General features: G+C 45.6%; 1 protein-coding gene across 1 annotated transcript in view; it reads right to left on the bottom strand.

The window, feature by feature from the left end:
• Positions 1–17,497, bottom strand: part of SYNDIG1 (synapse differentiation inducing 1) — a 66,169-nt gene that overhangs the window by 37,471 nt on the left and 11,201 nt on the right. The window contains exon 2 of the mRNA XM_010004992.1: positions 12,417–12,554. Within this exon, the coding sequence (XP_010003294.1) occupies positions 12,417–12,554 (138 nt within the window). The remainder of the gene's footprint in view (positions 1–12,416; positions 12,555–17,497) is intronic.

The following is a 17,497-nucleotide window of genomic DNA, read 5'->3' as shown; positions in this document are numbered from 1 at the left end:
CTTTGGACATTGAATCCCATTTCCTGGGTTATCACATGTGGGAGGATTTGGAAGTTGCTCTGCCTGCCATCACCAGCCAAAGGACCACCTTCAGCTTCAGCAGTATGTCCTTCACATAATGAAGGGAAGTGCTGGGAGCAGCTACTAGGCTCTGAACCATGGACAGGGAATTTTCCACCAACTTTTGGTCTCTGTTGTGAAGAGAGGACATGATTCCTTCCAGAGATCCACCATCAGATGAGCAATAAAAAGACCAAATTCAGACATGGTTTCCTGAACTAGACCTGGGAATAAAAGATTTGTTATTTCCAGCTCCCACCATTAAATTTCTACACTTCTTGCTAGAGACAGTAGCCATAAGGAGAGGTTCCTCATGGTGATACACCTCATGATGCTGGGATGGACACTGACACCCGTTGTCCATGTCTGGGCATGGGGCCTGGGAATGCTGGGTAACAGCTGGTTTGGATTGTATCCTTTGTCCTGGACTTATCAGGAGACATTATCAATGTATGTAAGTATCTAGTATTGGGTGCAAAGAAGATGGAGCCAGGCTCTTCTCAGGAGTTCTCAGTGTCAGAACGAGGGGTAATGGGTACAAGTTGGAACATAGGAAGTTCCATTTAAATATGAGGAAAAACTTCTTTATGGTGAGGGTGACAGAGCACTGGAACAGGCAGCCCAGGGAGGTTGTGGAGTCTCCTTCTCTGGAGATACTGAAAATCTGCCTGCATACAGTCCTGTATAAACTGCTCTAGGTTATCCTGCTTCAGTGGGAGAGCTGGACTAGATGATCTCTAGGGGTCCTTTCCAACTCCAGCAATTCTTTGATTCTGTGACTTCATGATGGCAAAGTACTCAGTCCAAGGAAGTCAGGATCAGGAACATGGTTGAGCAGGGATTGCCAGTTCCATCTCTCCTGCTCAATGCTTTGATCTCTATTCTTTTATCTCTGGCTTCCCTCACCTTCTTGGAGGAAGCTGAGTCTCTCTGTGAACATGCATGGACTTGCATTCACCCAAGCAACCATGACTTTCACACTTCTTAGAAATGATACAAGAAGGGTCAGGGTATGGAAATGTAATTCATAGCTCATTCCTCATCATTCCTCATAATGAGTGTATTTTAATATTAACCTGGCATGGGGGAAGGGAGAAGAAATACTTTCACACTATGAAAAAGCTGGTGTTTTCCCCCCCAAGCACATAAAATACATTGCTTTTATTACCAAGACTACATTAAGATCATGTATCTTGATAGGTGCATTTTAATGTCCTGCCTACTTCTGTGAATACAGTTGGAAGCAAAGCACACAGCAAATGCTGTTGTTTAGATTAGGAAACAGTGTTTGGAAACAATGCAATAATATTAGATAACTAAATAACTTCTTAGAGAATGATTTCAACCATTTTAGGCACAAATGAAACGAGGGCTGGAAACAGGACAACACAAAGACTGGTGTGAGGTAGGATAAAGACTGTTACAGATCGAAGCCAGAGCTGCTGAAGGAGGAGAGTACCTGTGTATCTGTATGCACCTGGCAGCCCAAATTTCTAGCAGCTGCCTCAGGGAAGCTGTTCCTGCTGGCCTCAATACTTTGGAGCCATGGGAACAAAGTGCAATCTCTCCATCTGCTTTAGTGGGACAGGTTTGTTTTTTGATGGTCTTGTTGGCTCTCAAGCTTTTTGACTGGCGCAGAGGTTAACTTTACAGATGTCCCCCTGGACACTGCCACTAGCAGTAGAAATCTGTCTTTTACTGTGCTGCCTTCCAGAGTCCCATGATATGCCATCTTTATCTGGTTTAGTTTTCCTGTTTTCCCTGAAGGAAAACCTCAGCACATAACCATGATAGAGGTGCATGCTGCTCAGGCACAACAGCTGAAAATGAAATCTTCTCCCTTCCTATCTCAGATATGGTATCCCTTTGCACAACAGCTGCATTCCCTTCCCAGCTTCTGCCTTGCAGTGAGTCAAAAGATTCATCTACTTTGATACAACACATAATCCAGTATCTATTTGAGGCTGAAGAACATAGTCATCACTTGTGAAAATGCAGTGCCTAGTTTTAGGTACAAACTGCACAGTTACAGGTAGGTTCTAGTCCCTTCCTTTTCAGCTGGTTCTTGTAGTTCATCCCAAAATAAACATATAAAAACTTAGTTTCTTTTCTACTGCTGAGAAGTTGGTCAATTCAATGAGTTAAAGTAGTCTGTCAGGCATCGCTGGGTGCCCAGACCACTAGACTCAAGTCTTCACTTCGAAGTGGTTTTCCCATTTGAAAGAGATACATAGATTGTAATCAGAAGTGACTGGCTCATTTTGCTGTGTATCCAAACAACATAGTAACTCAGTAGCCCTCACCAGAACAGCTACTGAGGTAGTTAAACCGTCCATTCAAGTTCAGAATACAGCCCTGAGTCTCTGATACATGATGTTGATCCCTGAGAAGAAGAAAAAAATACCTGAGTATTCTCCAGGCCAAACAAAGGTTAACCTAAAGTCTTCACTGTTGAAAGCATCCATTCATTTACTGCTGCATGTATTAAACTTCAGATGTCTGTGCCTCCTTTAGTTTGTTTTTGTTTTGGAAAAGACTGCTGTCACAGCCTGAGATGAAGGAAAGGTCTATTACATAAACAGTGCTCAAAGAACTCCTCTAGATGCACTTTGTTGTTCCTGCCACAGGAGAATTCAAGGAAGATCATTGACCACGTAGGATGTGAGAAGCTTCATCACCTCACCAGGCTTCTGAAGCAGCCACTGAAGCAGCATCTAAAGCTTTATGGCTTTTCTGACAACTGAAGCAGACATTGGTATGGCCAGAATGGCAGGACCATGTTCCAATCCCAGATCTGCAATGGGTCTCTTATTTTCTCCTGCCTTCTTAAGCAGGGTGACCTACAGGCAGGTGCAAAATCATGTGTCTTGTTTGTACCCTTGGACTGGGAGCATGTTCCTTCTGTGTCCTCTCCTGGAATATAATCTGTCCTGGATACCCTGCCTTTGCAGATGTGAAATATTAAGTATTTAGCTGCAACATGAGAGGATAACTAACAAAAGCCCTTCCATGTCCCAGCTAACAAAATGCATCCCTGCTGTCTAAGCTAAAAAACACACACAGAAAAACCACTGACTAAAAAGTTGTTTAAACTTGGTGAGGATTGCTTGAAGTCAGGGGGCCTGAATCCCCTGATTGATTGCTGTGGAAGATTTATTACCCTGTTCCTGCGATGCCAACACCCAACAGGCCTCTGATTTTGTGCATACTACAGACACAGGGAGCTTAGTGGCAGGCATGCAAGTAACCTGTTGAATATGCAATATTCTGCACCGAAACAATCCCTGCTGTGTTGTCAGCCTATGAAATAATGAGCCAATAGGTGAGCAACAAAAAGTAACAGCAGGACAAAGAGAGGATGCCAGAAGGGAATAATGTTTTATACCCTTGGAGCCCAACTGTATGGATATGTCTCTGGGCTCTGGCTGGCTCAGCATAATGCACAAGGCATAAATGTCTGGCACAGAACGACTGATGTACAGAGTTTGCCATTGTGCAGCCTATTCTTGCTAATAAAAGAGACCCTTCATCTCCTCAAACATTTTTAGTTGGCCTCTGTCCTGTCCCAAAGCTTCCTTGTAATTAAACACCTGCATAATGAATTAAAGACTCCAGGAAATGGTATTTGTGAGCTACCTTTCCAATTACTGAAAATTAGCTTAAGGGCTAAAGCAATGAGGCCATTCATTAATCTAATACCTTTTTGTAGCTGTAGTTCATGACTTGGAAATGTGACCACAAGATGTAAAGGACAAAAAGGAATGAAGAAGAGATTACACAAGACACTTACAAAGTTACCTGGCCCAAGACCTCACCCACTGCACTGAAATCAGCAGCTGCTGACACACAATGCACTCAAATTGGTCATTTTTGTGTGTGCACAAACACCTCTCTTCTGAGAAGTCATCTACCCTGAAGGGAAAAGTCAGCATGAGAGAAGTCTACCCATACTCAAACAACTGGCTAGGAGCCAGCTCCTGCCTGGGAAGCAGAGAATTAGAGGTGCTGATAGTTGATAAAACCCCTTTCAGAGCAGCTATGACAGTCTGAGGCAGACCCTGGGGAATCAAAGGGCCACAAGACATCCTCTGCCACTCCGTCCAGGACTAGGCTCTTCCTCTCCTCTGAAAGGAGCAAGTAAGTTTCAAACATGGAATGTACTGATGCGTGTGGCAAGGCCTTTTGCAAAGCCAAAGGATGTGGCCCAAATGTCCCAAATCAGGGGCCAGGGCCATCCATTTCAAAGCTGCTCTTCCAAGAACAAGAGACCCAGCGCTCTCACACAGTGACATATGTTCTTGGCTACCACAGCAGGTAGTTCCTCACTCTATCACAGTTGAGAACAGCAGCTGTGTTATTTTGTGCTGGCACAGGCTGGGCTGTTCAGTATTCACTAACATCCCCTGCCCAGCAAATGTGCCATCTGTCTGATGGGAGTAAGAGGAGTATGGACAGGCCAGCAGTAGCGACCTACTGCAGATCAGCTCTTATGAATACAGTCTTGTCTGTGCCCTGGCCACGCACACACTCTGCATGGCCCATGGGCTCTGCTAGCCTGAGGCATCATCCTCTGAGCATTTGCCTTTCACTTGGAGTCTGCACAGAGGCACTCGGTGTCAAGGGAGAGCTCCAGCCCCACAAAAAGCTGTCCTAGTTAGGACAGAGTATCATACCAACCTATTTAGTGCCCACAGCTGCAACCACCAGCCTCATGAACATGCATACACATGAGCCACAGTGGCAGAGAAAGCCTCTTGCAGTATTCATGCAACCTTGCATTTAATCCATCTTAACAGGGGAAACCTCAAACCTGCCTTTCTTCAAGCAAGACCTAACTGGGACAAGTAAGTTGGACCTACCCAAGCTATTGCATCCCATGCCATGCTCCTATATATGACAGCCTCTCTCCCACTCTCAGTTGCCCCATCCAACACAGTACACTCCCCTCTCCTTGATGCCCTTTATTCCTCCTCAGAAAGGCTGAGGGATCCTTCCTCTCACTACTGTGCAGACTGGGTACCTGAGCTCAGGTACTGGAGGGATGCACATTGCACAGATGTATAGATATAGACACGGGTATGGGTATAGATGTGTTCTCACTAGTGGACCTCCATCCTGCTCAGGGAGAGGAGCAGAATGAGGCTGAGGGTGCTGACTGCATTTTTTGAGTCCTCTGAGTGCCCTTCTATGATCTGTGTGGCCAGCCATGTATATATGTAAATACATAGCATACCTGGTGTACCTGTGTGCTCTGCTGGGACTGCATCTCCAGCCTTGCTGCTGGTTGGACCTGAGGGCCTGGAGCAGCAGCAGCTTTTCCTCTCTCAGGTTGTTGTATCTAACGTATTTTCTCTAACAGATGCTACCTCCATTTTTTATGAGCATGCATGGTTGGCAGTTTAGTGGGCTTGTGTTTGTTGCTCACAGACCAAATCTTGCTGCTCAGCCAGGAAAATCACCATACACAGCACTGCTCCTTTTCCCAGGGCCAGACCCACCTCCAGGTCGGTATCAGTCATGTCTACAGACCTACCAAGGGCAGGATGCCTGGGTCACACACAGGCAGCCCCTGCCCCAACCCCCTGAGTGGACAAGCTGGACAAGGGCTGAAAGCCATTAGCTGAAAGTGATCAGCACAGGCCATGTTCCTCACACTTTGAGAGCTTTGGCTTGAGTATAGATGCAAGCCAAAGCACAAGCTATGTATGTGTGAAGAGCCATATGCAAAATCACAAGACAGCTGTCTTGTCATAGCTAAAATTATGGTGTCATTGGATGATCTTGAAGTGCTTATCTTTGCAAGCACTCTGTTTTAACACGACTGCAGGCATCTGCACTCATACACAGAGCTGGTTTGCAAGCAGAGCTCTGTAAGTAGTTTGCAAGCAATGCTCACCTCATATTTCCTCACATAAAAACTTGTTTTCAATGGTTCCAAGCTCTGCCAAACTTCAGAAAACTAACATACCAGTCCTCCACAATAGTGCATTGCAAATGTGACTGGAAGAACTCAGCTCTGTCTTGGAGTGATCCCTGAGGAAAAGCCCCAGAGCACACAGCTTGTCCCAGCAAAAAGCTAAGCCCTGTGACACAAGGGTGTGAGAGCCATAGGCACCTAGAGGTGAAGCCATGTAAGCACAGACTGCTCCAGCATCATCTGGAGAATCTGCACCTCAGAGTGAGTCCCTGGCTTGGTCCCCTTCTTGGAAAGACATTTGGCAAAGAAGAAGTTCTGTCACACAGAAGTAAGCGGAGAGGGCATGATTTCTACCAGCTGAAGAGTTGGCATGTCAAGAAATAATAAATATTAACTAAAGATAATCTACACTCATCAGCTCCTATGACTGAAACAGGCTCAGAGGAACCCATACGTCATGGTGTCTGCATCTACCTTGCAACTGGGACACAATCCAACTGGCAGGTGGACCTCCCAGTGCCAGGGCTCTCACACAAGGGCAACAACCATTGGCCTTTGGCCACCTCACAGAATCACAGAATCATTCTGGTTGATCCTATGGTCCAACTATAACATATACTACCTACAGTTAACCTAAGTCTACCAAGTCCAGTGCTTAAATGATGTTCCAAAGCACCACATTTACATGTCTTCTAAAACACCTTCAGGGATGGTGTTGCAATCACCTCCAGGGCACCCTGTTCTAGTGTTTAGTTACCCTTCCAGTGAAGAAGTTTCTTCTAATATCTAACCTAAAGCTCCCCTGGCACAACTTGAGCCCATCTCTTCTTGTTCTGTCCTGTGTTACTTGGTAGAAGAGACCACCCCCCACCTCGCAATACAAGCCAGGATGCTGTTGGCCTTCTTGGACACCTGGGCACACTGCTGGCTCATATGCAGCCAGCTGGCTGCCAATCAACACTTCCAGGTCCTTTTCCACCAGACAGCTTTCTTTCCCCAAGCCCGTAGCATTTCATGGGGTTGTTGTGGCCTGACACTTGACCTTGGTAAATGATGGAAGGTAGTTTGGTGAGCACTTTTGCTAGCTCCCTCAATACTACTGTGTGTATTCTATCTCTGAAAAAGGTCAAAGTTTGCCCGCTGGAAGTCCAAGGTGGCACTTCTGATGACCCTCCTCCTTACTTCTCCAAGAATAGAGAACTCTTGCATTTTGTGGTCACTGTGCCCAACATGGCCTCCAACCATCACATCCTCCACAAGCCCATCTCTGTTGACAAACAGCAGGTCCAGCAGGGCACCTTTCCTGGTAGGCTTTCTCACCAGCTGCATCAGGAAGTTATCCTACACAGAATCTAGGAACCTTCAGGACTGTTCCCTCTCTGCTGTATTACATTTCCAGCAGACATCTGGTAAGTTGAAGTTCCCAACAAGGAGAAGAATTGAGTCATCTGTGATAATGACTCACCTTTTCTTCATTACTGGAGAGGTGTTGATGAGTGTAGTCCTATTTAGCCCTGGTGACACCTCCAAGTTAGGTGAACCATCATAATTGTCAGCATTCAGTTCTCCTTGCAGGACACTGTACCTATTATGCAAGGGTAACGGTGGCAGCTGCTGGAGACACACACCAGTGGTGCCTGCTGTGCCAGCCAGGAACTTGCTGCCATTTACCCTTATACTCTAAGTCACCATGTTCATCCAGGCAAAGAGAGTACAGGGATTTCTCTGTGTCATGAGCCCTGTCAGCCTGTTGGGCTTATTTCAGGGAGGACAGGATGCGGCTGCAGTGGTGTGTTCTTTCTTGCACTCTCTGATCTTCTGAACCTACTTACCTCCTCCTGGAGCTCCATCACTAGGAGGAGAAGCTCCTCCACCTGGGCTCACCTGCCACAGGCATGCTTTTTACTACCATCTTCATTAGAAGAAGATGAACTCAAGAAGATACTAGCACAGAGTTCTGCTGGGAAGATTTCTACCTAAAAAAGTCCTTAGCAGCTCCATGTGAGGAGGAAATAATTTTGAGGTTTCTGGACTCATTTCTGACACAAGAGGGTTTAGTTCTCTGGAGGTTTTATTAGTTTCTTACAGTGAAAAGACTACCACATTTCCTCAGAAGGGTGTCTGCATGCACCTGCACTCCCATGCACACACAGAGCCAGGTGAAGAGATGTAGAGATTTGCTTTTTAAGTGATGAGCACAGACATACCAAAACTTTGCATGACCATGAGCACAGAAAGGGCTGGGTAACCCAAGAACACACCCATTCCCCTACAGCCAAAATGGGTGACCCAAAGTAAAAGCCCAGCTTCAATTCAGAGATTGTGTGATTTGGTATCCTGGCCCAAGACAACAACAAAAGAAGACTTTTTCATATTATATGTGAGAAGGCCAAAGCTCATCTTTTGACAGTCAGGTCTTTTGTATAAGTGCTACTTAGTTCAAGAAATTATGCAGTGCTGAAAAATCAAAAATGTCTCTTGAAAATGCAAAGCCCACTGTCTGCTTTGGTAGTACTGCTTTAGCAATGCTGACCAGCACATCCTGCAAGTATACAGCTTGGCCTGTCACTGCACATATAACAAGTAAAGGAAAATACTCCAGGTTTTAGGTTTTGCCTGTGTCTTTTCATCTCAGATACAAGGGGATGCAGCACCACCAGTAAAAAAACACACTCATAGCTGTGGCTGTCAACTTATTTATTCTCTAATATTCTGTTTGCTGATGATCAGAAGTGGGGTAGAAAGGAAAAAAAAACCCAACCAGGATGGGCTGGTAGAGCATAGGAAGATCTTACCAGCACCACCAGGCTGTTTCAAGGACTGCAGCATGCCACACTGCTTTCCTGTTTTCCCAGTTGAGACGGGGACTGTGAACCACATTTCTAATGAATAAACAACAGATAACACATGGATGTTCCCCTGTCCATTTTAGACGTGGCTAGACCTCAAAATCTGATGCAGAAAAGCAAAGAAATCAAACACATTCGTGTGTGCTGAGTACCTAACCCCTGGTCTCTGACAAAGGTTAAGTTCATACTGTCTTCTCCCTCCCTTTGGGGACACGTACATTATCTCTCTCTTCTCCACTTCTTCAGTGACCACTGAAACATGTGAAAATACAGTTTTTCAAAGCTTCTACCTCTGAAAAGTGGATATCAAGTAATGAAATGATTCAGAAGTTATGGTGAAGAAAGACAAGCTACTCCTTTGTCTGATCACGTATGCCTCGTGTCCATATGAAAAGCTGAAAAAAGCCCTTTACCCAGAGCGCGGTCCCGACTTGTCTTTAAAGATGATCCCAGTGATGGTATTTGGAGCTGTGCCTACTCAAGCAATTCATAGGCTGGGGAAATAATTACAGAGCTGTGCATCCCTCTGTCCCTGTGTGAGAAAGGCAATTGCAGTGCGAAGCGAGTGCAGCAGACGGGAAGTGATTGCTCTCATGCACTTGGATTGCAGTCTGCTGCCTGGCAGGGCTCACACGCTGCCAGGAAGGAAAGCAGGTTTGGAAGCTATTTGAGCACCTAAGGATGCTGAGAAATGTCCAGCGGGATTTTTCAGGTGTACATCTATTCCAGCCTGACACAGCTCCATGGAGGTTACATAGAAGATAGACAGAGGTGTTGTACATGCTTTTGTTTCTGCTCAGGCCTGGCTGGCATCTCTCAGAAACTTTGGTGGGGACTCATGGGGGTGAAGGGCTCCACATGACCACCCACCTCCCACAAGAGAGAAGGTACAAAGTGAAGCTCATTCACACCAGCACAACCTTAGGTCTCTGACAATGAGTTCCTTTTTAGAGGAGGGAGAGAAAAGTGTGCCAACGTATTGCCCTCTTTCCTAAAAATAAACACAGGGAGAAAAAGAGGATTCAAACTAAAAAGACCTTGCAAGATTATCAGTCCTCATCAAGCAGAAATCCTGACAGGCCCTGATAAGTCGTCTGGTATGTTTAATGTTGAGCTTGACAAGACAAAAAGATAAATTTTTACAATTCTTTCTCTGATTTATGAAGATTCAGACTTGCCTAGAATCTACAAAGCTAAAGCTAAAAACTTTGTAAAAATGAAAACTGAAGTACTTGCATGAAGATTTACCAAAAAAATAAACATAATTAGTGTTTTTTTATCAGACACTGTTAGTGGAGAAGAATTTTACGGTGATAGGAATTGAACATTTACATTTCCCTCTGTAAATGCATAAAAAAACCCCTCTGACTGAGCTCTTCATACTCAGCTATAAGCTGTTAGGAAAGCAACTGACACAAAAAATCACAAGCATAAAAGAAATCACATGCCCTATTTGTAGAGAAGATGAAAATTAACCAATAATCACAGTCTACTGTTAAAAATCAGAGTACTAGGAGACATTATCCTTCACAAAAGGTTATCCTAAAGCAGTGGCCCTCTGGACATGTGATCTGAATGGTTCATGAGTGCAAAGCACCTGTATTTCACCTGTGACAGCTCAGGCAAGATGCCAGCATAACCAAGAGGACACCATGTGCCTGTGAGGCAATGGGAGTCAGGCCCTGGTCTCATGGTCCAAAGAAGCAAGCATTATGGAAGATGGGATTCATGGAGGAAGAAAATGGCCCAGCCCTTACAGGGATTTTTTGGGAGCTGACAGAGAGAACAGTACTGAGCAGCCACAAGCAGTGGGTGTAAGTCTTTTGTGAGAAGAAAGACACAAATCAAAACAAAAGCAAGTAAATGAGCAAGTATACAACACCCTGATGGTCTCAGGCTCTGCTCTATTGAGGAAAAATGAAAAGATTTCAGCTTTGCTTGGGATAGGAAGATCACCAGGTGATGCCCTACTTGTGAAAACTGGACATGCCAATGGAAAGGAACCGATTTGGCTTTCATAGAATGTACTTCTGAATCCACTTCCACTCCCTGCTGGCTCAGCTAAACCTAATGCACATCTTTGATTCCACTATGCAGGCACATCCTGCACAGCTGCCTATGGCAGCAGCATATTGGCAAGAGCCTTGGTAGAAATATTAGCCCCATACAGAGCAAAAATAGCCCCCTTCAGAATCACATTGCTTTTATGGAGTACAGGGGAAATTAATCTATTTGTAAATAACACCTCTGAAACCTTAGAACATCCATCTTTGTATAATTATTTTGCACCATGACATAGGCACATGCAATGTAAATATATTACCAGTATTAAACTGAAATAATATGTCCTTTTGGATTGAGCTGTACTGAAAAATATGTCTTCTGCAAATCAGGCCTTCATCTGTAAATGCATCGCACACCTAGAGAGGTCAAGGTTTTTAAAAAAAAACTTTCTCACAAGTGCTGTGTTCTGGCAGAAAGAATCCATCTGCTACCTTTGAAGTTCCTAAGCATTGCATGTTTTTCCCAGGCTGGGCCTTTTCAGTAGAACTATCCAGGAGACATGAAATTTTCAAGAGCTCAAGCAACGGCCAAAAAAAAAAAAAAAAAGGTTTGAATGCAACTGCCAAGTTTTGATCTTTAGTTATAGTTCTGACTTTTGAAGACTAGGTTTCTTCAGATCTGAAGTGCCTGCTTTGTCCTGACAAATACCTGGTGCTGGTAGATGTTCAAAGCAGGCAGATTACTAAGACAGGCGAGATTTTGGTGGGATCATTTTAGTACTGTGGAGTACAGGCTGTAGTTTGCAACAGGCATTGTTACCACCAGTAGACAAAAAAAAAGTGAGCATTTCCTTACAGTCACTAATGAGCCTTCCAGTGTGACTCCTTTTCTGTCATGCTAGGAAACTCAATAATTACTCTGCAAGCACTTGTGAAGACGTACTTGTCAAAACAAGTGATGGGACGTGAGGTGATTCTTAGGCCTAGACTGGAAACCAGCAAGACTGTCTCAAGAAGAACACAAACCAAAACAGTGTCACATCTTTGGTGAAAAATATTTCCATATTAAAATTGGACAAGAAGAGCAAACTGAGCAATTTTTCAGGGGAAATGAAATAGTTCCCGAAAAGCAAATTCACTTCTGCAAAACGAGAATTATTTTTCTGCTCCTGGAAGGATATGACCTGGTTTGCTTTTCCAGATGATCAGCTTGGGAACCAATAGATCAGTTGTCCCAATGGGAAATGCAAGTGTTTGAGACAGCAAGGGTGTTTTCCACTCAAAAGTCCTGTTCACAGAAAATGCTTAGCTGGACATCGTATAATCTGACATGGAATCTGACCATTGTCAACTAAAACCTTAAGTATTTTGTAGACTCCTCCCTTGGCAAAGTATCTCACAAGACAACAACCACAATCACAGAGACAGACCAAGGTGGGTAACACACTATGCTATTTAACTGCCTCCCACTACTCTGGAGAATGTCTTGCCCACATTTGGGTTTTGGTGAACTTTCCTTGCTGGTGTGGGGTGATGGCTACTCCATGAATGCAGAACTCTGAATTAGGAGGAGATGTTTTTACATACCTCATGAGACAGGTAAAAGGCAGCAATTCCCAATGGCCAGAAGCAGCAGAGCATGGAGAACACAGTGAGGCCAAGGTGATCTCTTGGTGGCATCATCAGGAAATTGTCTTCGCTTTCAGTGTCACTTGAGTAATCGCTCTGGAATAACAAGGGAGCTGGTTAATAATGTAATTATTTCTCCTTTACCATGGGCCAAGGCTATGATCATCCACCTGTAAATCTCTCCCCAGTCACACCAGGGTGATTCTTGAACATCAAGACAGCCCTCCAGCACTCATGGTTGGACTTCAGGATCAACCAAAATTATTCTGTAATTCTATGGTAGAAGGCTTCTGGTGACCCATCCTGGAGCCTCTAGCATGCAGGGGTCTCTAGGCAAGGCCAGCTCGGGGGGCACTTGAACTCTATTTGTCAGTGCCTGTGCACCCATTCTGCTCTGCTGTGGCCCCACAGTGACAGGACCACAGGAGTTAGTCTGCCAGCTGGTGGCCTCCTTCAGAAGGACTTCAGGCTTAGGACAGTGGCCGTGGCACATCTTCCTCCCTGCTCTGCTGAAAGGCTGACCAGGACACTAAGCCCCTGTTTTACCAGCAGCCTGTGGGGAGGCTCAAAGACCCAAACCCTTATGTCTGCACCAAAATCAAACAGGGGACAAGTGGGAGCACAGCTCAGAGGCAGGGTTAGCGCTGCAAGTTGCAGGTTGGGACCAGCACCAACACTTAGGCAAGCCACCCCAGCCAGCATCACAAGGTCAGCTCTTTTTGCCTCCTACTGCCCTCCCAGCACTGGCTAGCAGGTGTGCTCCTCACAAACACCAGGGGAATCTCCATTTACTGACCCTGTCACAGCCCCCATTACTAGTGCATGAACTTGAAAGAGAAATTACAAGAGATTTTGGAATTCACAGGAAGGAGTTGAAAAGGGCTAATTTTACACGTCCATCTTTCATGAACAAAAGAAAGACACTTTCCAGTTAATTAACCATGGTGAACCTGGGTGTGTTGGCACTTTTGAAATGTAAAGTCATGTATCCAATGCAGTAGGAGCTCTAAGCATTGGGTGCTCTGCACCTCGGAACTCAAATACCAGGCTTCTGGAAGATCACTGCTCAGGTGGCCAGGAGAACATCAGCCAGACATTACCCACTGGGGACAAGGTGACAAATGTGGTGCAAAATTAAGCATTAGGAACCGAAGTAGGAAAAGCTGAAAGAGAAGAAAAGCATGAGCTGCTCCAGCAGCAATAGGATGCTGCCAGATTTACAGAGTGTAGGCAGAAGCACTTGCCCAGACATGTTTCATAGCCCCATGGTCAAGCTGCAGCAACCCTGACATTTCTTTCATGGTGATTACTAGGGCTGGTCCAAGGGGACGTGACTGTCCTGCTGCTGAGCAAGTACAATTCTCCAGCAGACCAGGAGTGGAAGAGAGTCTGCTCTCCAGTGGCTTCCTCTTCTCCTGCAAAGACTCCAATACATCAACAGGCACCAAGGCTAGGGTTATTCCAGGCTTTGGAGTTAGAGCTTTAGTGCAAGAAGGGTCCTGTGAAGCTCTCACTCTGAGAGCAATTCCAGCCTAAGACAAGGTAGCAAAAAATCATCTCCAAAAATCATTTTGTAGTTGCATGTTCTTCACTGATTGTAGGAGGAATGTTTGCAAAATGTCACCGAAAGGAAGATATCTGTGTCATGTTCAGAAACTTCCCCTTTTGGGCATGGGTTTTGTGTCCCTCTTAGAAACTTAGCAGCCTGTTCAGGAGTTTTTGGCCTTTGGGCCAAAACAACTGCTAAAATGACATTGTTCTACAAGTGAGCTCTAAGTGAGAAACTCCTGAAGATTCTGCTAAGTGTGCAAGACAGGAAAATGAACGGATGTGCAAGAAGGTAAACTTCTGAACACGCCACTAGTGAGCTGTGACTGAGAAGAAGTCATGAATAAGGAATGCCAGCAACCTCATGATATTTGAAAGACTTAGCACTGGGCAAAGTGATTGCTTCCCAAACGGACCTATTTAAGGGATCCATCAGGTGATACGGCTCATGGCTTGCTAGCATGGAGTCTGCTTTGACAGATGTTGCTGCCTCCTTCTCTGGAGACTTTCAAGACCTGTTCCTCCTTAATTTTCTCTTTCTAACAACATGATAACCAGTCCTGAGCTTACCAAGAGATCTTCCCTATCCAGAAACCTTTCTTATACTTGGAAGCTTCTAATAACTTGGCTAGCTGGCTGTCTTCACTTGTTCCTGCTTCTGCGAGAGCTGCACCCTGATGCTGGAGGAGCTGGGCTTTAGGGGTGCTTTCAGGGGGCTTTAAACTAGATATGAAGGGCAGAGGAGAGACAACTGGGCCTGTTAGGGACAAGCCCAAGAGAAACATTCAAGGGCTTGAAGGATGGTGGACTAGGGAGGATTCTCGCTCTGTTGTTTCATTTGAGAGAAGGGAGAGATGTTTAGAAATCATGGAAGCACCTGAGAAGGGCCTGGTAGGAAATGGGGCCCACAGTGGAAAAAAGGTGTTGGGCTCATTAGCTCATCTGAAGTGCATCTGTACCAATGCACACAGCATGAGCAACGAACAGGGGGAGCTTGAAGCCGTGATACACCAGGAAGACTATGGCATAGTGGCTATCACAGAAACGTGGTGGGATGTGTCACACGTCTGGAGTGCCACAGTCAATGGCTACAAGCTCTTCAGGAGGAACAGAAAGGGGAAGAGGAGGGGTGGAGTGGCCCTGTATGTTAGAGAATGCTATGAGAGCTTGGAAATCATGTCTAGTCATGATGAGGTTGAGAGGGTTTGGATCAGGTTAAGGGCCAATAAAGCTGATGTTGCTATAGACCTCCCAGCCAAAGCAGTGAGGTGGATGAAGCTTTCTATCAGCAGTTGGGAGAAATCTCCCAGTCACTTGCTGTTGTTCTTGTGGGGGACTTTAACCTCCCAGACATCTGCTGGGAATACAAGACAGCAGAAAGGGAACATTCCAAGAGGTTCCTGGAATGTGTGTAAGATACTTCCTGGTAAGTGAGCCACCAGGGAGGGTGCCCTCCTGGACCTGCTTCTGGGGAAGACCTTGTGAGGGAAGTAAAAGTTGGAGGCTGTCTCAGGCACAGTGATCATGAGATGATGGAGTTTTTGATCCTTGGAGAAACAAGGAGAGGAGCTAATAAAACTGCCACCTTAGACTTCCGGAGGGCAAACTTTGACCTGCTCAGAAAACTGATTGACAAAGTCCCTTGGGAGGCTACCTTGAAGGATAAAGGAGTCCAGAAAGGCTGGACTTACTTCAAGAAAGACGTTTTAAAGGCACAGGAGCAGGATGTCCCCATGAGCCAAAAAAAACCAAAACAAGTGGGGTTGGAGACCAGCCTGGCTAAATAGGGACCTTTGGCTGGACCTTAGGAACAAAGGGAAAGTCTATGACCTTTGGAAGAGGGGACAGGTCACTCATGAAGTCTATAAAGATGAAGTGAACCTATGCAGGGTGAAAATTAGGAGAACCCAACCACAGCTAGAGCTCAAACTAGCTACAGCTGTTAGGGATAATAAAAAAATGTTTCTAGAAGTTAATTGACAGCTAAAGGAGGATTAGGGAAAAATCTCCATCCTTTATTGGATGCAAAGGGAATCTTAGTAACAAAGGATGAGGAAAAGGCTGAGGTGCTCAACACCTACTTTGCCTCAGTCTTTAGCAGTGGAAGTAGCTGTTCCATGGATATACAGCCACATGAGCTAGGAGACAGGTCATCACAATTAAAGAGGAAGTGGTCAGAGACCTACTGTACCACTTAGACACACACAAGTCTCTGGGAGTGGATGGGTTACATCCAAGGGTGCTGAAAGAGTTGGCAGACATGATTCCCAAGCCACTTTCCATTATTTACCTGAAGTCCTGGCTAACTGGGGAGGTCCCAATGGACTGGAGGGTAGCAAATGTAACACCCATCTATAAGAAAGGCAGAAAAGAGGATCCGGGAAACTATAGACCTGTCAGTCTGACCTCGGTACCAGGGAAGGTCATGGAGCTGATCATCTTGAGTGTCATTAGAAGACATCTAGAAGATAACCAGGGGACCAGGCCCAGTCAGCATGGGTTTATGAAAGGCAGGTCCTGCCTGAGAAACCTGATCTCCTTTTATAACCTGATGACCTGACTACTGGATGAGGGAAGGAGTCTGGATATTGCCTATCTGGACCTCCAAAAAGCATTGACACTCTTCCCCGTAGAACTCTCATTAAAAAAACCTGGCTGCTCATGGCCTGGATGAGCATAAGATCTATTGGATCAAGCACTGGCTGGACAGTTGGGCCCAAAGAGGGGTGGTCAATGGAGTCCCCAGTTGGGGTCAGTCACAAGTGGTGTCCTCAGGGCTCAGTGTTGGGACTGTTTCTGTTTAACATCTTTGTTGATGATCTTGATAAGGACATAAGAGTGTATTATAAGTAAGTTTGCAGATGACCCCAAGCTAGGCAGGAGTGTTGATCTGCATGAGGGCAGGGAGAGTCTACAGAGAGACTTGGATAGATTGGACCATTGGGCTGATGTTAATGGTCTGGGCTTCAACAAGGCCAAGTGCTGGGTCCTGTACTTGGGCCACAACAACCCCAGGCAATGCTCCAGGCTTGGGGAAGTGTGGCTGGAAAGTGTCTGGCAGAAAAGGACCTGGGGGTTCTAACTGACAAGCAGCTGAATGTGAGCCAGCAGTGTGCCCAGGTGGCTGAGAAAGCAAATGGCATCCTGGCTGGTATTAGAAACAGTGTGACCAGCAGAAGTAGAGAGGTGATTGTCCCCCTGTGCTGAGCACTGGTGAGGCCACACCTGGAGTGTTGTGTCCAGTTTTGGGCACCTCAGTTCAAGAGAGATCTCAAGGTGCTGGAGTAAGTACAGAGGAGGGCAACGAAGCTGGTGAAGGGCCTAGAGAATAAATCTGATGAAGAACACTTGAAGGAGCTGGGAATGTTTAGTTTGGGGAAGAGGAGGCTGAGGGGAGACCTCATCAGTCTCTACAATTGCCTTAAAGGTCACTGTAGAGACATTGGTGCTGGTCTCTTCTGACAAGTAATTAGTGACAGAACAAGAGGGAA

Source organism: Chaetura pelagica, unplaced genomic scaffold (genome assembly GCF_000747805.2).
Source record: "Chaetura pelagica isolate M959 unplaced genomic scaffold, ChaPel_1.0 scaffold8, whole genome shotgun sequence".
Classification (NCBI taxonomy): domain Eukaryota; kingdom Metazoa; phylum Chordata; class Aves; order Apodiformes; family Apodidae; genus Chaetura; species Chaetura pelagica.
Note: the sequence above shows the minus strand (reverse complement) of the source record. Positions and strands in the feature narration are given on the sequence as shown.